This window comes from Gorilla gorilla, chromosome 20 (assembly GCF_029281585.2).
Source record: "Gorilla gorilla gorilla isolate KB3781 chromosome 20, NHGRI_mGorGor1-v2.1_pri, whole genome shotgun sequence".
NCBI lineage: Eukaryota > Metazoa > Chordata > Mammalia > Primates > Hominidae > Gorilla > Gorilla gorilla.
Window position 1 is genome coordinate 59,340,118 of NC_073244.2, and position 21,611 is coordinate 59,361,728.

Sequence of the window (21,611 nt, forward strand, 5' to 3'; positions counted from 1 at the left end):
AAAGGTAAAACTATAAAAATTTAGAGAAAAAAATGGAATACCTTCATCATCATGTGATAATGCAAGATTTCTTTTTTTCCTGCTGGTTACCTGATCTTGGGGAAAGGTTTTTTTTTTTTTTTTTTGGAGATGGAGTCTCACTCTGTCACCCAGGCTGGAGTGCAGTGGCACGATCTCGGCTCACCGCAACCTCCGCCTCCTGGGTTCAAGCGATTCTTCTGCCTCAGCCTCCTGAGTAGCTGGGATTACAGGCATGTGCCATCACACCCGGCTAATTTTTGTACTTTTAGTAGAGGTGGGGTTTCACCATGTTGGCCAGGCTGGTCTCAAACTCCTGGCCTCAGGTGATCCACCCTCCTCGGCCTCCCAAAGTGCTGGGATTACAGGCATGAGCCGCTGTGCCCAGCCTGGAGAAAGATATTTTAGACAAGCTATTAAAAAAAAAAAAAGCATTACTCTTAGAAGGCAAAAGTGAGAAAATGTAGCAATTTTCAAAGCAGTAAGCTGGACACCTCAGACTGGTGCCACCTGTGGGCTTTGTCTCCAATTAGTAACAATTAGTAACAGAGGACTTTTAGAAACACCAGCTTTTAGAAGTTTTTCTGTCAATTTGAAAATACACATATATTGAGATATTTTGTAAAAGTCATTTTATTTTATTTGATTATTTTATATTTTTTAGACAAGGTCTCATTCTGTACTCCAGGCTGGAGTACAGTGATACGATCTCAGCTCACTGCACCATCCACCTCCCAGGTTCAAGTGATTCTCCTGCTTTAGCCTCCCAAGTAGCTGGGACTACAGGCACCCACCAGCATGCCCGGCTAATTTTTGTATTTTTTTTTTTTTTTTTTTAGTGAAGATGGGGTTTCACCATGTTGGCCAGGCTGGTCTCAAACTCTTGACTTCAAGTGATCCACCTGTTTTGGCCTCCCAAAGTGTTGGGATTACAGGCATGAGCCACCGTGCCTGGCCCATTTTAATTTTTATTAATAACTTCATTGTGTTTTACAACATTATCAGTCTGCCACTGATGGAAATGAAAAATAAGACAAAACTGGTCCATAACAATAGGTAATTTGAAAAGCAGTGAAATAGACAACATTAAAATCAAGAAATACTAATGAAACAAAATGCAAATAGGAAAGGCGTCTGCAGAACTTTAATTGCCAAGAGAATATAAGAATACATTCAAATAAATGAAGGAAAAGGGGTAAACAAATAGACACATTATGAAGATTTCTAAGGTTCAATTAACATGTGAGAGTTTAACCTCTCAATCATCAGGGAAATGGATATTACAACCACAACAAAACCACAAGTCATTGGATCGACAAACATTAAAAAGTCTCACAACCCTAAGTGTTGGGGAAGATGCTGACCATCAGAAGCACTGGGAAAAGCCCTTTAGAAAACTCTCGAGCAGCATCCACTAATGCCAAATATCCCAGTGAGCAGCGACTCCAATCCCAGCAGAGAAACGCTCAGGCTCAATTCAAATGAGAGGCAGGCACATTCACAGCAGAGCCACCTGTGATGGCTGCACAGTGAAGACAGCAAATGTCCACCTGCAGCAGCGTGGGTAAAGGGTGGTGCATTCACTGCAGAAAGTCACCAGCAGTGTAGATCAGCCACTCCAGGCCCACTGGGATCTGAAGAACTTTGCAGGCACAGGCCCCCTATAAATTCAGAAATGACCTGGGGCCTGAGTGATTTTCATTCACAGAGCCACCCTCCTCTTGGTACTGAGACTCTGAGTGTTTTTTGCCCATAGAGTCATCCCCTTCTTGGTACTGAGAGGTCATGGTGGAGACTGAGGATCCCTCCAAGGGGTCTAGGGGTGGGAGCAGCTCTGTGAAGTGAGGGAATAACTGGGTGTCTGGCAAGAAGTCGGAGGCATCAGGGCTCTGAGGCCATAAGGGGGCTGGGGCTGGGAGTGATCCTGGGCCTGGGATTGGAGCTGGGACTGAGCCTGAGCCTGGGCCTGGGCCCGGGCCTAAAATCGGGGCTAGGCCTGGAAGTGAGCCAGGGCTTCGCATCCGGCCAGGACTTAAGATGGGACCTGGGCCTTGGAGTCTGCCTGGGCCTGGGATCTGGGCTGGGCTGGGAATCGGGCCTATGACTGGGCCTGGGCCTGAGATTGGGCCTGGGATTGGGCCTGGGATCAGGCCTGGGATGGGGCCTGAGATTGGGCCTGGGATCGGGCATGGGTTTGGGCTTGAGATTGGGCCTGGGATCTGGGCTGGGCCTGGGATTGGGCCTGGGATCAGGCCTGGGTTTGGGCCTGAGATTGGGCCTGAGATTGGGCCTGGGATCGGGGCTGGGCCTGAAATTGGGCCTGGGATTGGACCACGGAATGGGCCTGGGGTCTGGACTGGGCCTGAAATTGGGCCTGGGATTGGGGCTGGGATCGGGCTTGGGATCTGACCTGGGCCTGAAATTGGGCCTGGGATCTGAGCTGGGCCTGAAATTGGGCCTGGAATTGGGCCAGGGCGTGGGCCTGGGATCTGGGTTGGGCCTAGGATTGGGTCAGGGAATGGGCCTGGGATCTGGACTGGGCCTGAAATTGGGCCTGGGATTGGGGCTGGGATCGGGCTTGGGATCTGAGCTGGGCCTGAAATTGGGCCTGGGATTGGGCCTGGGATCTGAGCTGGGCCTGAAATTGGGCCTGGAATTGGGCCAGGGAGTGGGCCTGGGATCTGGGTTGGGCCTAGGATTGGGTCAGGGAATGGGCCCGGGACCTGAGCTGGACCTGGGATTGGGGCAGGGATTGGGCCAGGGCCTGGACTCAGGGCAGCTGGGATGCCCTTCTGGGCTCTGCACCCAGGGCCACCCCAGGCCTGGTGGAGGCTGCAGATCGTGGGTTCCGCCGCTGGAAGCATTCCCGAGGGGCCCGGCTGAGGTGCGGAGGCAGAGGCCGCAGGGACTAGGGGCGCAGCGCGGGCTCCTCGGCCTCTCTGCCCAGGGACGCGCTGGGGCTGCTGCTGGAGCCGCCGCTCCCGAGCTAGTTTGGCGCGGCGATTCTTGAACCACACCTGGGGGGCAGAGGGGACAGGGAGAAGGTGTGAAGGAGGGGCTCGCGCGGCCCAGTGAGCCGTTTGGGGTCAGGGCCGGCCTCAAGCCTCTCCCTGTGCTCAACAGCCCCCCAGCCCCCACCCCACCAAAAGAGGGCCCCGGCTCTGAGGCCTGGAGAAGGGAGGGAAGAGGGAGGGAAAAGTAGGGGGAGGAGGGTGGGGTGGGAGGGGAGGAGCGGGGTCTGCCGCCCAGGTGCCCGGGGGGCCAGGGAGGGTTCAAGGGTAGGGACCGCGGGTTCTCACGGGTGCCTGAGGTCCGGGCACCGGGAGACCCCGTGGGGGACAGCCTGGGCCGATCATGTGGGCGAGTTTGGGCTAGCATAGAGTTGGAACAGGACTCAGGATGCAGCCCGGGTCTACACTGGCGGGACCCCTTGCGTGGCAGGGCGGGAGGTGGTCGGGCGGGCCAGGCCCCGGTGAGTGACAGAGGTGGGGAGGCTCCTTGGGGTGACTGGGGCGGGCGGGGTGGGGGTGGGGGTCAGACCTGCAGCTGTTGCTCCCTGAGGCTGAGCATCTCCGCCAGATTCAGTCGCTGGTCGTAGTTCGGGTACTGGTCCTTCTGAAAGTAAAATTCTAGCACTTTCTGCTGGCTTTCAGTGTAGACCGTGCGCTCCTGCCGCTGTCTCCTTGGAGGGTCCAGGGCCAGGGGAGGGCCTGGGGGCGGGAGGGAAACAGGTCACAGAAACCCCCAGGCAGCCCCCAGCCCCCCTAGGGACCCCGTCCCCTGCGCCAGGCCAGGAGCCCAGGCAGTGTGGGCTGGGGCGGCACCGCGGATAGCAGCCTGGTATCCAGACCAGACCTTGCACCTTTCTGGGCCTCAGGGTCCACATCTAGGAAATGGGCGCGATAACAGCTCCTGGGAAGGCAGGCAGCGTAGGCGCCTCACCTCGGAGCAGACGGGGCTGCCTCAGGCCTGCTCAGCCCTCCCCAGCTGCCCCGTCCCCTCCCATCCAAGGGTTATAGGGACCCTGACACTTGCAGGGGAGCCGCCACCTGCCCAGTCCTCTGCTCCACTCAACTGCATGGTTTAATTTCTTTCCTTCTTTCTTTTTCTTGGAGGGGATCTCGCTCTGTCACCCAGGCTGGAGTGCAGTGATGTGATCACGGCTCAAGGCAGCCTCCACTTCCTGGGCTCAAGGAACCCCCCGCCTTAGTCTCCCGAGTAGCTGGGACCACAGGTGTGCACCACCACCCCTGGGTAATTTTTGTATTTTTGCTAAAGACGGGTCTCCACTATGTTGGCTCGGCTGGTTTCAGAGTCCCGGGCTCAAGTGATCCTCCCACCTTGGCTTCCCAAAGAGCTGGGATCACAGGAGTGAGACGCTACCCCCAGCTGCGTGATTTTTCATTTCCCAGACACCACTAAGTTCTCCCCCATCTGCAGGACAGGAAGCCGCCCGCACAGGCCCAGCCCTTCTCTGGCTGCCCAGATTTGCACTCTGCAGCCTCAGCCACAGGATCAGCCCAGACCCCTCACACCTCTGTCCCCGCTCACCTTGGAGATGACCAGGGTCTTGCATCCTGAGTCCTGATCTGTTCCCAAACACAAGTGTGCACTGACAACGGCTTGGCTCTTAAATCACTTCTCTGCTGTGCCCACCCTGGCCCACCCTGCCGGGACCCTCCCTTTCCCACCCTGCCCTGCAGTCCCGCCCCCTGGAGGAGTTGAATGATGGATTAATCCTTCATCACTGATCAGGTACTGCCTGCCGAGCTGTGCTAGGAGCTGGAGAACCTCAGTGGACAACACAGCCTTGGTTTCACCCTCATGGGCCCTAGCCCAGGTGAGGTGGCATTCCATGCGGGTTTGGTTGGGGTAGTCAACATCGTGACCTGTGGTTGGGGTCCCCATCTCAGGAGAGGCACTGCCAGCCAGCCCCCAGGAGTCATCCTTGTTCCTTTCCAGGGCTGGGGCCCCGCGTGACCAATGCTGGTGAGTCTACCCACTCCTCCCGGCTCCTGGGCTGCCTGCCTTGTCCAGCCACCATCCCTCCTTCCTGGATGACCTTGCAACCTCTTCTTTGGTACCTCAAGGCCACTCTGGCCCCTACTATCCATTCCAAAAATTGCTCCCTAGGTGCCTATAGGTGTAAGCAGAGCTTAGTACACATTGGCCCTGCTGATAATGGTTTGGTTTCTGTAGTGGATTTGCCTATGGGGTGAAGTTCTGATAGGCATTCACATAGACCTCTGTTGGTTTCTCCTGGACAGTAAATGACCTCAGTGCTGGTTTATTCCAGTTTATATATGGGGCTCGTGTGCTGGGTTCACATGAGCCCAGCCTCTCCAAGCTGCATAGACCTGTATCAGGAGGGGGCACAGGTCTGATGGACGTGCCCATGGACCGCTGCTGGTCTGCCCTTGTGAGTGAATGAACCTACTGCTGATGATACAGGGGACCCATGACCTTGGTCTACAGAGATCGGATCCCTCAGAGATGCGTCTTCTCTGTCAGACACCTGGCTGTCCTCATTTCCCCATGGCAGGACCCACGTAGGTTCAGGGATTAGAGAGATTGACAAGGCTCATGGTGCGGGGAACTAGAAATGACTCATGCAATCAATTTCAAAATTCAGTAAAACGTAGACATTGTTACCACGGGTCTGGCTCATTGTTTTCACCTGCTACTTAGAGTTCTGTTGTAGAAAGCAGCATCCCCAGCAATGATTCCTCATCGCACACGTTGTCTGGCTTCATCTACAGGACATGCTGGGAACACAGTAGTGACCACAGAGATTTTGCACCATGGCTATTTATTTGGTCAATAAAGACATAAACAGATGAACAAGCTCACTGGTACTATTTTGTGAAAATAGACATTTAAATATAAGCAAGTTCACGGCAGCGTGATTCACTATCGCCCAAAAGGAGAAAATGCTGAAACATCGATCCACTGATGCATGGATAAATAAAATGCTGCATGGCCAGGCGCGGTGGCTCATGCCTGTAATCCCAGCACTTTGGGAGGCTGAGGCAGGCAGATCACCTGAGGTCAGGAGTTTAAGACCAGCCTGGCCAACATGGCGAAACCCTGTCTACTAAAAATACAAAAATTAGCTGGGCGTGGTGGCCAGCACCTGAATTTCAGCTACTTGGGAGGCTGAGGCGGGGGAATTGGTTGAACCCGGGAGGCGGAGGCTACAGGGAGTGGAGATTGTGCCACTGTACTCCAGCCTGGGCAACAGAGTGAGACTCCATCTCAAAATAAATAAAAGTAGCTGGGCACGGTGGCTCACGCCTGTAATCCCAGCACTTTGGGAGGCTGAGGTGGACAAATCACTTGAGGTCAGGAGTTTGAGGCCAGCTTGGTCAACATGGTGAAAACCCGTCTCTACTAAAAATACAAAAAATTAGCCAAGCATGGTGGCAGGAGCCTGTAATCCCAGCTACTTGTTAGGCTGAGGTAGGAGAATCACTTGAACCCGGGAGGCAGAGGTTGCAGGGAGCTGAGATGGTGCCACTGAACTCCAGCCTGGGTGACAGAGGGAGACTCTGCCTCAAAAAACAAAACAACACCCCCCAAAAAAACCCACAAAAAATAGAAACCCAAAATGTCATATATTTACACAATGGGATATTACTCAACCACGAAAAGGAATAAAGCTCTGATACGTGCTACAACATGGATGAACCTCGCCAACATGATGCCAAGTGAAAGACGCCAGACTCAAAAGCACATATACGATTCTATTTATACAAAGTGTCCAGAATAGGCAAATCCGTAGAGACAGAAAGCAGATTAGTGGTTGCTATGGGTTGGGGAGAAGGGGAAATTGGGACCAACTGGGAATAGCTATGGAGATAGCTATTGGGGACGGTGAAAAATGTTCTAAAATTGACTGTAGTGATGGAGGCACAACTCTGCAAAGAGACTAAAGACGATTTAATTTTTTTTTTTGAGATGGTGTCTTGCCCTGTCACCCAGGCTGGAGTGCACTAGTGGTGTGATCTCGGCTAGCTGCAACCTCCACCTCCCGGGTTCAAGTGATACTCCTGCCTCAGTCACCCAAGTAGCTGGGATTACAGGCATGCACCACCACGCCCAGCTAATTTTTTGTATTTTTAGTAGAGAATGGGTTTCACCATGTTGGCCAGGCTGGTCTCGAATGCCTGACCTCAAGTGATCCACCCATCTCGGCCTCCCAAAGTGCTGGGATTACAGGTGTGAAACACCGCGCCCGGCCAAAACCATTTCATTTTGTACTTTATGATTATTCTTTTCTTTTTGTTTTGCCGTGTTGCCCAGTCTCGTCTCGAACTCCTGAGTTTAAACAACCAGCCCACCTTGCCTCCCAAAGTACTGATATTACAGGCATGAACCAGCGTGCCCGGCCTGAATTGTATACTTTATTTAATTAAATTTATTTATGTATTTGTTTTGAGACAGAGTCTCTGTTGCCCAGGCTGCAGTGCAGTGGATTGATCTCGGCTCTGCCTCCTGGGTTCAAGTGATTCTCATGCCTCAGCCTCCTGAGTAGCTGGGATTACAGATGTGTGTTACCACACCCAGTAAAAAATTTTTTCTATTTTTAGTAGAGATGGGGTTTCACCATGTTAGCCAGGCTAGTCTCGAACTCCTGGCCTCAAGTAATTCGCTCGCCTTAGCTTCTCAAAGTGCTGGGATTACAGGCATGAACCACGGCACCCAGCCCTGAATTGTATACTTTAAGTGGGTACTTTTATATTACGTGGATGACATATCAATAAAAAATATAAATTAATGCAATACTCAGCATATTGCCCTGTGGATTGGCCAAGATCAAAGAGATGGATCAAGTGTAGACCCAGAGAATGTGGTTTTCTCTTGCCATTGATGAAGTGTAGGTTGGTAAAAGATTTTTGGAGGTTTTTTTTTTTTTGAAATTGACTCTGTGACATCTATTAAAGGATAAAATGTGTATAGTACCCTTTGACTCAATGATTGATTTTTTTTGAGACAGGGTCTTGCTCTGTTGCCCAGACTGGAGTGCAGTGGAGTCAATCGAAACTCACTGCAACCTTGAACTCTGGGGTTTAAGCAATCCTGCAACCTCAGCCTCCTGAGTAGGTGGGACTACAGGCACGTACCACCATGTCCGGGTAATTTTCTTATTTTATTTTATTTTCTTTATTTGTTTTGAGATGGAATTTCACTCTTGTTGCCCAGGCTGGAGTGCAAGGGCGCGATCTCAGCTCACTGCAACCTCCGCCTCCCAGGTTCAAGCAATTCTCCTGCCTCAGCCTCCTGAGTAGCTGGGATTACAGGCACCCACCATCATGTCTGGCTAATTGTTGTATTTTTAGTAGAGACGGGGTTTCACTGTGTTGTCCAGGCTGGTCTTGAACTCCTGACCTCAGGTGATCCACCCGCCTCGGCCTCCCAAAGTTCTGGGATTACAAGTGTGAGCCACCACGCCTGGCCAATTTTCTTATTTTATTTATTTATTTATTGAGACCGAGTCTCGATCTGTCACCCAGACTAAAGTGCAGTGGCTCTGCACTTTAATGCAGATATCGGCTCACTGCAACCTCTGCCTCCTGGGTTCAAGTGATTCTCCTGCCTTCCGAGTAGCTGGGACTACAGGCGCCTGCCACCACACCTGGCTAATTTTTTAATTTTTATTTAATTTTTATTTTATTTTTAGTAGAGATGGGGTTTCACCCCATTGGCCAGGCTGGTCTTGAACTCCCGACCTCAAGTGATCCTCGCACCTTGGCCTCCCAAAATGCTGGGATTACAGGTGTGAGCCACCATGCCTGGCCTCAATGTTTTATTGTAAGAGACTTATCCTGGGAAAATACTTGCTCCGCTGTGAATAAGCGCAGATATCAGTGTTCAGTGTAACATTTCTTTGAAATATCAACTGAGTTAATTGGATTAATTCACGCCCACCAATTAGAAGATGATTAATTTGTGGCAGCCTCAGACTATGGAATGCTAATGAAAGTTTAAAAAAAGGATGAAGTGGTAACCAATTAGTAAGAAATGATGATTTTTAATGTATTTGTTGTTTTGTTTGCCTGGTGGATGTCTGCTTGCTGTTTGCTGAAATAAATGTGTCTTGAACACAGAGACTTTGTTGGGCTTTTTTTTCCCCTCCCAAATCCCCATGTCTGTAATAGGAAAAGCTCAAAGTTGCTGAGTAATAATGTACTGAATGATTGAGTTTGTGTTTTCCATTTCAAATGCTGTCTCAGGCACATTGTTTATTTTGAAGAATGTACACATTTAATAAGCACGTACAAAAAAATATATATTATACTTATACATATTCTTTTTTCTTTTCTTTTTCTTTTCTTTTTTTTGGAGACAGGGTCTCTCTCTATCACCCAGGCTGCGTTGCACTGTCATGATCTCGGCTCACTGCAACCTCTCCCTCCTTGGCTCAAGCCATTCTCCCACCTCAGCCTCCCAAATAGCTGAGAGGACAGGCGCATGTGCCACCACATCTGGCTAATTTTTGTATTTTTTGTAGAGACGGGGTTTTGCCATGTTGCCCAGGCTGATCTCTAACTCCTGACCTCAAGTGATCCATCCATGTTGGCCTCCCAAAGTGCTGAGATTACAGGTGTGAGCACAATATATTTGAATGAACAATAAATAACAACAAAGATAAAAACTCCTGCAAAAGTAATTACCCAGAGATGACACGGAATGTCTATTTTCTCTATTTCCTGCTGTTAAGAATAATTATTTTTTAATGGACAACCTGGAAAACAAGAAGCATTTCTGGCCTTGAATGCCACCCTAGGACTCGTCAACACCCTGCCCACAGAAGTCCCCATGCCTTTTCTCGTCCTGATGTGTCTTCAGGGTTGGATGGAATTTCTGGAGATTCCTCCTGGGGCTCCCCAGGCAATGGCCAAATTCCTAGAGTCAGGTGGATGGAGGGAGGTCTTCTGAAGCCTGGGGCAAAAGTGACGTAAGTGGGAATGAAGTCGGTGGAAAAGTGTGAAGAAGGGATTATGAAATCCATTCTTGGCCAGGCGCAATGACTCACACCTGTAATCCCAGCACTTTGGGAGGCCGAGGTGGGCGGATCACCTGAGGTCAGGAGTTCAAGATCAGCCTGACCAACATGGCGAAACCCTGTCTCTATTAGAAATACAAAAATGAGCTGGGTGTGGTGGAGGGCACCTGTAATCCCAGCTACTTGGGAGGCTGAGTTAGGAGAATCACTTGAACCCTGGAGGCAGAGGTTGCAGTGAGCTGAGATTGTGCCACTGCACTCCAGCCCCGGCGACAGAGTGAGACTCCATCTCAAAAAAAAAAAAAAAAAAAAAAAAAAAATCCATTCTTATTTGATTCCTTCAGAACAGAAACAGAAACAATGGCTCTCTCCTTATCCATCAATTTTTTTTTTTTTTTTTTTTGAGACGGAGTCTCGCTCTGTCGCCCAGGCTGGAGTGCAGTGGCCAGATCTTGGCTCACTGCAACCTCTGCCTCTCAGGTTCAAACCCTTCTCCTGCCTCAGCCTCCTGAGTAGCTGGGATTACAGGCGCCCACCACCACGCCCGGCTAATTTTTGTATTTTCAGTAGAGACAGCATTTCACCATATTGGCCAGACTGGTCTTGAACTCCTGACCCTGTGGTCTGCCCGCCTCAGCCTCCCAAAGTGCTGGGATTACAGGCGCGTCCAGCCTTCCATCAATTCTTCAATCTCCTCTTTTACCCTATGCCTGTGGGCTCTGATGGGGTTGACCTCTTGGTGGGGTTGACTCATCTTTGCTCCTGCCCCCAAGAGGCCCACAGACACCTCCCCATCCTCTGCATTGTGAGGGTATCTCTTGGTGCAGGGGGAGGGGGTTCAGGAGGGGCACACGGGCAACAAGGAGTTGTTTGGGCTTTGAAGACAATATTGGGGCAGATCAGAGTGGGGGTGACGAAGGCATGAGGTTGGCCTTTGCTTTCTAGAATCTTGTTGTTCAATGTCTTTCTGACATTGGGGTTCCTCTCGGTGTCTGGACATTCATTCTTGAAACACTGTCCTTGCTCTCTGTTTTTTTTTTTTTATTTTATATTTTGAGACAGGATCTCTCTCTGTCACCCAGGCTGGACCGCAGTGGAGTGATCTCGGGTCACTGCAACTTCTGCCTCCCGGGTTCAAGGGATTCTCCTTCCTCAGCCTCCAGAGTAGCTGGGATTACAGGCGCCCGCCACCATGCTTGGCTAATTTTTGTGTTTTTAGTAGACAGGGCTTCACCATGTTGGCCAGGATGGTCTCAAACTCCTGAGCTCAGGTGGTCAGCCCTCCTCAGCCTCCCACAGTGCTAAAATTACAGGTGTGAGCCACCGCACCTGGCCGGCCCTGAGTTTAATTTGAATGAATCAACAACATATATTCAATAAGGTGTCTTTAAACCGAAACACGCATGAACCAGGGTGAGGTATTGATCGACTGATGACAATAGTGTGAGCAGAGCCTTGTGGGACCCCAAATCTGTATTTCCCCTGGGAGCAGTGGTTCCTTATTGGCTGAGACCATGTTCATGGCAACTTTTTTTTGTTTTTTTTGAGACAGCATCTCACTCTGTTGCCCCAGCTAGAGTACAGTGGCGCGATCTCGGCTCACTGCAACCTCCGCCTCCCGGGTTCAAGCGATTCTCCTGCCTCAGCCTCCTGAGTAGCTGGGACTACAGGCACGCGCCACCACGCCCAGCTAATTTTTGTATTTATAGTAGAGATGGGGTTTCACCATATTGGCCAGGCTGGTCTCGAACTCCTGACCTCGTGATCCGCCCACCTCAGCTTCCCAAAGTGCTGGGATTACAGGCGTGAGCCACGGCGCCCGGCTAATGGCAACTTCACAGAACATAACAAGTAAGAATGAGGAGAACTGCCTGTATTTTAATTTATTTTATATATATTTTTTGAGACGGAGTTTCGCTCTTGTTGCCCAGGCTGGAGTGCAATGGTGCAATCTCAGCTCCCTGCAACCTCTGCCTCCCGGGCTCAAGCAATTCTCCTGCCTCAGTCTCCCAAGTAGCTGGGATTACAGGCACCTGCCACCACGCCCGGCTAATTTTGTATTTTTAGTAGAGATGGAGTTTCTCCATGTTGGTCGGGCTGGTCTTGAACTCCTGACCTCAGGTGATCCGCCCACCTCAGCCTCCCAATGTGCTGGGATTACAGGAGTGAGCCACCCACGCCCGGCCTGAGAACTGTCTGTATTTATTAAGTGCTCAGTACATTCAAGGGACTGATCTAGGCACCTCTAGAGAGTTAACGGGTGCAGTCCTTGTTCTCAGGGAACTCGTTGTCCAAGTGGGGGAAGGCAGGCATTACTCAAAGAATCACAGAATAGGCTGGGCGCTATGGCTCATGCCTGTAATCCCAGCACCTTGGGAGGCTGAGGTGGGTGGATTGCTTGAGGCCAGGAGTTCGAGATCAGCCTGGGCAACATAGCGAGACCTTGTATCTCTTAAAAAATATAAAAAAATGGCCAGCCATGGTGGCTCATGCCTGTAATCCCAGCACTTCGGGAGGCTGAGTCAGGAGGATCAATTGAGGTGAGGGGTTCGAGACCGGCCTGGCCAATATGGTGAAACTCTGTCTCTACTAAAAGTACAAAAAATTGGGCATGGTGGTGTGTGCCTGTAGTCCCAGCTACTTGGGAGGCTGAGGCAGGAGAATCGCTTGAACCCAGGAGGGGAGGTTGCAGTGAGCCAAGATCACACTGAGACAGAAATTAAAAGAGAGAAACAGAATAAAGCAAAGGTTAAGTGAGAAACACTGCACTTCATCCTGGGCCACAGAGTGAGACTCCGTCTCAAAAAAACCCCCCAAAACCAAAAACTAAACAAAAAAAGCCTGGGCCTGGTGGCTCACGCCTGTAATCCTAGCACTTTGGGAGGCTGAGGCGGGTGGATCACTTGAGGTCAGGAGTTCAAGACCAGTCTGGCCAACATGGTGAAACCCCGTCTGTACTAAAAATACAAAAAATTAGCCCGGTATGGTGGCACGTGCCTGTAATCCTAGCTACTCAGGAGGTTGAAGCAGGAGAATCGCTTGAACCCAGGAGGTGGAGGTTACAGTGAGATGAGCTCACACCACTGCACTCCAGCCTGGGCGACAGAGTGAGACTGTGTCTCAAAAATAAATAAATAAATAAATAAATAATAAATAAAACAACCCCCCCGCCCCGCCAAAATTAGCCAGGCGGAGTGGCGTGCTCCTGTAGTCCCAGCTACTTGGGAGGCTGAGGTGGGAGGATCGCTGGAGTCTGGGAGGTTGAGGCTGCAATGAGCAGTGATTCCCCGACCTGCACTCCAGCCTGGGCAACAGGGTGAGACCCTGTCTCAACAAACAAACAAACAAACAACAAACAAAACTCCCCAAAAGCCCACGACCCCCTCAAAACACACAAAAAACAAAAAGCCACATGCCAAGAATTAATAAGTAACTCTGGATGAGGGAATCGGGTCCTTGTAGAGAGGGGAGTTGTTCCAGAATTGCAGGTGGAGGCACTAGGCACTCCGGTGACCGTGGCGGCGAGAGCCAAGCTGGGAAGACACTTTCCAGGCGCGGGGAGCAAGATCTCTTAGCCTCCAGGTGCCCTCTCTGCCCCTTGGCGTCCCCCCACCCTGCCTCTCTGTCTCCCCCTTTCTCTGTTCCTCAGTTTCCCCTCCTCGTTGTCCCTTGTGGGGTCCCAGTGTGTGAGTTGCTTTGTGTCTACCCCCTTCCAGGGTCTGACAAGCAGAAGGAGTTTTCATTATATCCTGGAAGTCTGTCCCCCAACCTCCAAATCGGATCTAATTCTGCTCTGCTGAGGCTGGCCTGGCCTGGCCTAAGAGGATTGGAACATTTGCTAAATGGGACTAGGACAGGGTCAGAGAGGCGTCGCTGGGGAGACCCAGGGGCCAGGACGGCCACCAGGGGGCGGCAGAGGACGAGGGAGACCAGAAGACAGAGGGGACAGAGAAGGGCGGGGTGGGGGTGGGGGTGGGGTGGGGAGAGGCAGGGAGTGGACACAGGCATATTCCCTGGCTGTTTAGGGAACCACATTTAAGGGGTTAGAAGGGTGCCAACATTGCTGATTTTTTTTTTTTTTGAGACAGAGTCCTGCTCTGTCAGCCAGGCTGGAGTGCAGTGGTGTGATCTCGGCTGACTGAAACCTCTGCCTCCTGGGTTCAAAGGATTCTCCTGTCTCAGCCTCCCAATAGCTGGGAATACAGGCACCCACCACCACGCAGAGCAAATTTTCGTATTTCAGTAGAGGCGGGGTTTCACCGTGTTGGCCAGGCTGGTCTCGAACTCCTGAACTTAAGTGATCTGTTCACCTCGGCCTCCCAAAGTGCTGGGATTACAGGTGTGAGCCAGAGTGCCCAGTCAACATTGTTGATTTTTAAGGTTTATTATGCGCTGTGGCTCACGCCTGTAATCCCAGCACTTTGGGAAGCTAAGGCAGGAGGATCGTTTGAGCCCAGGAGCTTGAGACCAGCCTAGGCAACATAGTGAGACCCTGTCTTAAAAAATAAGAATAAAGTTTATCATTAACCTCTACCCTGACTTTCTTTTCATTTTTCTTTTTTTTTTTTTTTGAGACGGAGTCTCGCTCTGTCGCCCAGGCTGGAGTGCAGTGGCGCGATCTCGGCTCACTGCAAGCTCCGCCTCCCGGGTTCACGCCATTCTCCTGCCTCAGCCTCCCGCGTAGCTGGGACTACAGGCGCCCGCCACCACGCCCGGCTAATTTTTTGTATTTTTTAGTAGAGACGGGGTTTCACTGTGTTAGCCAGGATGGTCTCGATCTCCTGACCTCGTGATCCGCCCGCCTCGGCCTCCCAAAGTGCTGGGATTACAGGCGTGAGCCACCGCGCCCGGCCACTACCCTGACTTTCTAATCACTCTCCCCTCTCTGTTCCTTTAGGGATAATGGGGGCCTGGAGAGTGGGAAGGGGAGTGCAAGCATGGGGGTCTGGAGGTGTCTGATCAACGCCCTCAGAGATGACCTGAGGTTTCCTGAGCTGGGAATCTTTTGGAAGGGTCTGAACTGCAAGGAATCTTTGCAGAGTCCTGGGGTCTACCTCTGATGTGAAGCATCTTGCATTTTGGAGCTGTCCAAGTAAAACATGAAAAAGAATTTGATACAGAATTAAAAATACATTTTTGTTTTTTCTGAGACTGAGTTTCGCTCTTGTCGCCCAGGCTGGAGTGCAATGGTGTGATCTTGGCTCACTGCAACCTCTGCCTCCTGGATTCAAGCAATTCTCCTGCCTCAGCCTCCCAAGTAGCTGGGATTACAGGCATGTGCCACCATGCCTGGCTAATTTTGTATTTTTAGCAGAGAGGGAGTTTCACTATGTTGGCCAGGCTGGTCTGGAACTCCTGACCACAAGTGATCTGCCCATCTTGGCCTCCCAAAGTGCTGGGATTACAGGCATGAGTCATTGTGCCTAGCTCAATAAATAGATAAATTATATATATATATACACAAATATATATATATATATACAAATATATATATACATATATATACAAACATATATATACAAATATATATACACAAATATATATATACATATATATATACACAAATATATATATACATATATATACATATATATATATATATATTTTTTTTTTTTTTTGAGAGAGAGTCTTGCTATGTTGCCTAGGCTGGAGTGCAGTGGTGTGAGTTCGGCTCACTGCAACCTCTGCCTCCCGGGTTCAAGCGATTGTCCTGCCTCAGCCTCCTGAGTAGTTGGGATTACAGGCGTGCAACACCATGCCCGGCTGAGTTTTGTAGTTTTAGTAGAGATGGGTTTTTACCATGTTGGTCAGGCTAGTCTCGAACTCCTGACCTTGTGATCCACCCACCTTGGCCTCCCAAAGTGCTGGGATTACAGGCATGAACCACCGCACCTGGCTCAAAATATACTTTAAGTAAAATTCAAAATCTTCAAAAGTGTTTTTAAAATTCCACACTTTTAATTTCTACCTCATGCCAGGCCCAGTGGCTCATGCCTGTAATCCCAGCACTTTGGGAGGCCCAGGCAGGAGGATCACTTGAGATCAGGAGGTTGAGTCCAGCCTGGGCCAGATAGTGAGACCCCTGTCTCTACAAAAAAAAAAAAAAAAAAAGGCAGGTGTGGTGGTGTGCACCTGTAGTTCCAGCTACTCAGGAGGCCGAGACGAGAGGATCATTTGAGCCCAGGAGGTTGAGACTTCAGTGAGCCGAGATCACGTCACTGCACTTCAGCCTGGGCAACAGAGCAAGACCCTGTCTCAAAAAAAAATGTAAAAAGAAATAATTTCCAATACAGTAAGTAGCAATAGATATATAGTCAATATCAACAAAAGCTCTTTGAGCCTTCGGTTACTTTAAATTTCAAGAGCTGGAGAGGACCCTGGAGTGTTTCTTTGGGACTTGGGACAAGTCTTATTTAGACTCTGGGTCATGTGTAGCGGGGTAGTTGAGGGCACGGTTTTGAGAGGCAAACACGGCTGACCCAAATATTGTTTTTCTGTTTATTTATTTATATTTGTATATATATTTTTGAGACAGGATCTTGCTCTGTTGCCCAGGCTGGCATGCAGTGGTGTGATGAGTCTCGGCTCACTGCATCCTCCGCCTCCCGTCTTCAAGCGATTCTCATGCCTCAGCCTCCTGAGTAGCTGGGATTATAGGCGTGCACCACCATACGGCTAATTTTTTGTATTTTTAGTACAGACGGGGTTTTGCCATGTGGGCCAGGCTGGTCTCGAACTCCTGAGCTCAAGCGATCCTCCCACCTTGGCTTCCCAAAGTGCTGGGATTACAGGTGTGAACCATTGTGCCTGGCCTTCTTTTTAATTTTTTAAAATTATATTTTTTTGGCCTCCTTCCCCTCCTAATATATTTTATTTTGTAGAGATAGGGTCTCACTATGTTGCCCAGGCCGGCCTCAGTCTCTAATCCATAGCCTCAAATGATCCTCCTGCCTTGGCCTCCCAAACCCCTGGGATTTTTTTTTTTTTTTTTTTTTTGAGATGGAGTCTCGCGCCGTCCCCCAGGCTGGAGTGTAGTGGCGCTATCTCGGCTCACTGCAAGCTCTGCCTCCCAGGTTCATGCCATTCTCCTGCCTCAGCCTCCCGAGTAGCTGGGACTACAGGCGCCCACCACCATCCCCGGCTATTTTTTTGTATTTTTTAGTAGAGATGGGGTTTCACCGTGTTAGCCAAGATGGTCTTGATCTGCTGACCTCGTGATCCGCTGCCTTGGCCTCCCAAAGTGCTGGGATTACAGGCGTGAGCCACCGCGCCCAGCCCACTGTGAGCTTTTCTTTTGCATTTCCCTGATGATCAATGAATGTGAGCCCAGTTTTATACACTGGTGGATTATTTGCTATTCTCACTTTTGAAATGCCTGTAAAAGTCTTCTGCAACCTGGTTGAATATCAGGCACTGATGTTTTATGATCTCAAATGGTGGAACAAGGGAGATCAGTGTCCTTGCCCTGGGGATCAGCCTGGGAGGCCCAAGGCTGGTTCTCAGAGCTGTGGAGTTCGGCACCCACTGGGTCCCAGGTTCCCACCTGAGCAGTTGTTCTCACAGGTAAGGCCTGAATGCTCACAGCCACCTTGTGGTGCAGACACACAGATAACTCCATTCTACAGGCAGGGAGACTGAGCCTGGGAAGGAGGGAGGTGCCCACAGGTCCCAGCTTCTCACACACTGCATGAACCACAGACCTTGGGAACAAGATCTCAGGCAACAATAACTCCATGGAAACTTCCTCCCAGGCGGCTTCTGGTATCATCCCCACTTTACAGAGGAGGAAACTGAGGCTGAGAGAAGTGTAGTCTCCAGTTCTGTCTCGCACGTCAGCGGCAGAGCCAGAGCTGGGCCAGCACCTGCCCCGGAGCCTGTGCCCTCCTGATCACCAGGTGATATGGCCTCTTAGGATGCTCCCCACAGCCCCACGGAGCTCAGAGGTCCCTTTCTCAGAGGAGGAAACTGAGGCTGAGAGAGGTTTCGTCAATTCCCGAGGTCACACAGGTGATGAGTGGAAGAACCAGGGGTAGAATTTAAATCTCTTTGGTCCCCTAGCCCCACTCTTCACCTTCAAGTCTGCCTGGGGTTCCTAGAAGATGGATGAGGTCAGCTTTCTCCCCTGCTCCCATGGGATTCCCAGGTCTCATTGTGACAGCTTGTCACCGTATCCACTTTGCAGAGGAGGAAACTGAGGCCCAGGAGCCCACATGAAGGACCCAAGGCCATGCAGTGAGAAAACAACAGGATTTAAACCCAAGCTCATGTGGCTCCATGCCAGCTCTTGGCAAGACCCTCCCGACTCAGCCATGTTCAGGGCCCTCCCTTGTTGGCCCTGCCAGACTCTCTCTGCCGCATCCGTAGGCTCCTCTGTCCAGTGAGGACAAGGAGCTGAGTGGATGCACCCACTACCAGGCATGGGACTTGGTAGAAGCAGGGATTCATGGCACAGTTAGAGCCTGAATGAATTAACTCAGGAACAATATGATCCCTGAAGTATCCAGAGATTCAAACACTAGTGGGCAACCCCACAGTCTGACCTCACAGTGCTGCAATCACAGACCCTTGGTTCTTTTGGGAAAACATCACACCACTTCTCTGTGCCAGTGTCTCTACCTGGTTCTGCCCCACCATCCATCCATCCATCCATCCATCCATCCATCCATCCATCACCCATCCATCCATCCATCCACCCATCCATCATCCATCCATCCATCCATCCATCCATCCATCCATCCATCCATCCATCACCCATCATCCATCCATCCACCCATCACCCATCCATCCATCCATCCATCCATCCATCCATCCATCCATCCATCATCCATCCATCCATCCATCACCCATCATCCATCCATCCATCCATCCATCCATCACCCATCCATCCATCCATCCATCCATCCATCCATCCATCCATCATCCATCCATCCATCCATCCCTCCATCCGTCCATCCATTTCTTTCACATTTATTGAACACACACTTACTGCTGTGTGTCTGGGACAGTCCTAGGTACTGGGAATACAGCTGAGAACAAGACAGACAGGAGCCCATCCTCCTGACAAGGGCAGACAAGAAACAAGATGTCAGTAAGAGTTTTGCAAAAGATTAAATAGGATGAATGTGTTAGGGAGCTAAGGGGGTGCAGGTATGAGGAGCACCCCCATCCTGCAGTAGAGCCTGGAGTGAAACTCATCAACAACCTGATCCAAGGATCCTCCAGTATTCCATACATCTTCAGACTGTCCCCAGAATTTAACCCCACTTTTTTTTGTTTATTATACTTTAAGTTCTAGGGTACATGTACACAACTTGCAGGTTTGTTACATATGGATACATGTGCCATGTTGGTTTGCTGCACCCATTAACTCATCATTTACATTCGGTATTTCTCCTAATGCTATTCCTCCCCCTGCCCCCCACCCCACAACAGGCCCCTGTGTGTGACGTTCCCCACCCTGTGTCCAAGTGTTCTCATTGTTCAATTCTCACCTATGAGCGAGAGCATGCGGTGTTTGGTTTTCTGTCCTTGTGATAGTTTGCTCAGAATGATGGTTTCCAGCTTCATCCATGTCCCTGCAAAGGACATGAACTCATCCTTTTTTATGGCTGCATAGTACTCCATGGTGTATATGTGCCACATTTTCTTAATCCTTAACCCCACTTTTTCCAGCTGCAATCATGTGCATTACAATAAGTCTCAGAGTCAGGTAGCGTAAGTTCTCCAACTCGTTTTATTTTTCCAAGACTGCTTTGATTATTCCAGATCATTTATATTTCCATAGCAACTTCAGAATCAGTTTGACAATCAATTTCTACAGAAAAATCCTGACGAGATTCTGATTGGGATTGCAGTAAATCTAAGGATTAGTTTGAGAAGAATTGACCTCTTAATAACATTGAGTCTTCTAAACCATGAACATGGTATAGTTCACTATTGACTTGAGTCTCCTTTAATTTCTTCCAGCAGTGCTTTATATTGTTTCAGTAGGATAATGATCTGAAAGAAGAGATGACAGGACTTATGGATGGATTGGATGTGAGTGGTGAGGAGAAAGGGGTTAGGGGCCAGGCTGAGTGCCCAGATTTCTGCCTGAGCCACTGGGTGGAGATGAGAAAGAAAGCAAGTTGCCTCAGAAGACCTAGCTCAGAGAAGAAGTGCTTGGATTTGATTTCAGCTTAATTGATCCCAGGGCCATGTGCAGGACCAGCTGAAACCCACCTCTCTGTACCCCCACCCCTGGAAGGACTCTGGATCAAGGAGCCAACCAGTACCCAGATTCCCCAGGGCAGGTGATTTAAGAGTTGCTGACACCTTCTCTGTCCAGCTGGAAGTTATTTTCTCCTCCCTCTCCCTGTACAGCTGACCTTCCTTCCCTGCTGCAGGGCCAGGGGGTCTGTTCCAGGACTGGATTCTCCCATCAGGAGCCTCTGGACTGGTCGCCGAGGGTCAGACGGCCCCTCCCTCTCTTGCTGTCACCCCTGGCTCTTCAAGCTAATGAGACCTGTCCTGATTCCTCAGCCAGGCCTGTAGCCTTAATCTCTCCTAGCAGGGGGTTTGGGGGAGGGAGGAGGAGAAAGAAAGGGCCCCTTATGGCTGAGACACAATGACCCAGCCACAAGGAGGGATTACCGGGCGTGTGTGTGTGTGTGTGTGTGTGTGTGTGTGTGTGTGTGTGTGTGTTTGTGTGTGCATGCGCGCGCGTGTGCGTGTGTGCTTGCGTGCGTGTTTGGGTGCACGGGGAAGTGAAACAGACCCGTGTGGGACCCAGGAGCTCAGGGACATATTAATATCTAGAGAGACAGACGAGAGGAGAGAGACACAAAGAGGGCCAGAGACCAGGAAAATCAGAAATACAGAGCAACAGAGGTACCAAGATAGGGAGAAGGACAGAAATGAAAGGAAATCCTCCCAGCTACTCGGGAGGCTGAGGCAGGAGAATTGCTTGAACCGGGGAGGTGGAGGTTGCAGGGAGCCGAGATGGTGCTAGTGCACTCCAGCCTGGGTGACAGAACAAGACTGTCTCAAAACGAAAACAAAACAAAACAAAAATGAAGGGCAATCCAGGGAGAGGGGAAGCAAGAATCAGAGAGAGAGAGAGAGACAGGGAAAAAGAGAAGGAGGAACAGAGATTGGAGCTGCAGAGGATAAGCGAGGACAGAGGGACAGAGATGAGGCTGGAGTTACAGGGACAGGTGGACAGGCAGAAAGACAGCAAAGAGAGGGACAGACAGACAGGAACAGAAGGACACGGAGGCTGAGGGAGAGGGGAGAGAGAGCAAGATAGACAGGGAGAGACAGAGAAACAGAATAAGAGAGACCAAGGGGATAATGCAGGTTTATCAACAGAGACAGGGACAGAGAGGAGCAGATGGAGAATGAAAGAGTGGTATTCAGGCAAGTAGGCAGAAATGCTACAGCCCAAGGCCCACAGGAAAAGAAACTGAGGTACAGAGAAGCCAGACAAAGACCAATGGTGTGTAGAGAGATGGTGAGTGCTGCGTTTGTTGGCTCACGCCTGCAATCCCAGCACTTTGGGAGGCCGAGGTGGGAGGATTGCTTGAGGCCAGGAGTTTGAGGCCAGCCT

At 50.4% G+C, this 21,611-nt stretch overlaps 1 protein-coding gene across 1 annotated transcript; it reads right to left on the reverse strand.

Moving 5' to 3' along the window:
* Window positions 1-1,679: 1,679 nt before the first annotated feature.
* TPRX1 (tetrapeptide repeat homeobox 1) lies at window positions 1,680-19,647 on the reverse strand. The gene is made up of 4 exons (XM_063701983.1): window positions 19,516-19,647; window positions 19,011-19,081; window positions 3,559-3,728; window positions 1,680-3,035 (listed from the first exon to the last, which is right to left on the reverse strand). The coding sequence occupies exons 1-4, from the start codon at window positions 19,593-19,595 to the stop codon at window positions 1,680-1,682; spliced, it is 1,677 nt and encodes a 558-aa protein (XP_063558053.1). The 5' UTR covers window positions 19,596-19,647.
* Window positions 19,648-21,611: the final 1,964 nt, after the last annotated feature.

Coding starts and splice junctions, on each gene's coding strand:
- TPRX1 (XM_063701983.1), bottom strand. CDS start 19,595: ATGGATGAAGCTGGAAACCATCATTCTGAGCAAACTATCACAAGGACA. Junction 3,729..19,010: donor ACTGTCCCAGACACACAGCA/GTAAGTGTGTGT, acceptor TCCCGCCCCCAG/GCCCTCCCCTGGCCCTGGAC. Junction 3,036..3,558: donor TCAGGGAGCAACAGCTGCAG/GTCTGACCCCCA, acceptor TCTGCCCCCCAG/GTGTGGTTCAAGAATCGCCG.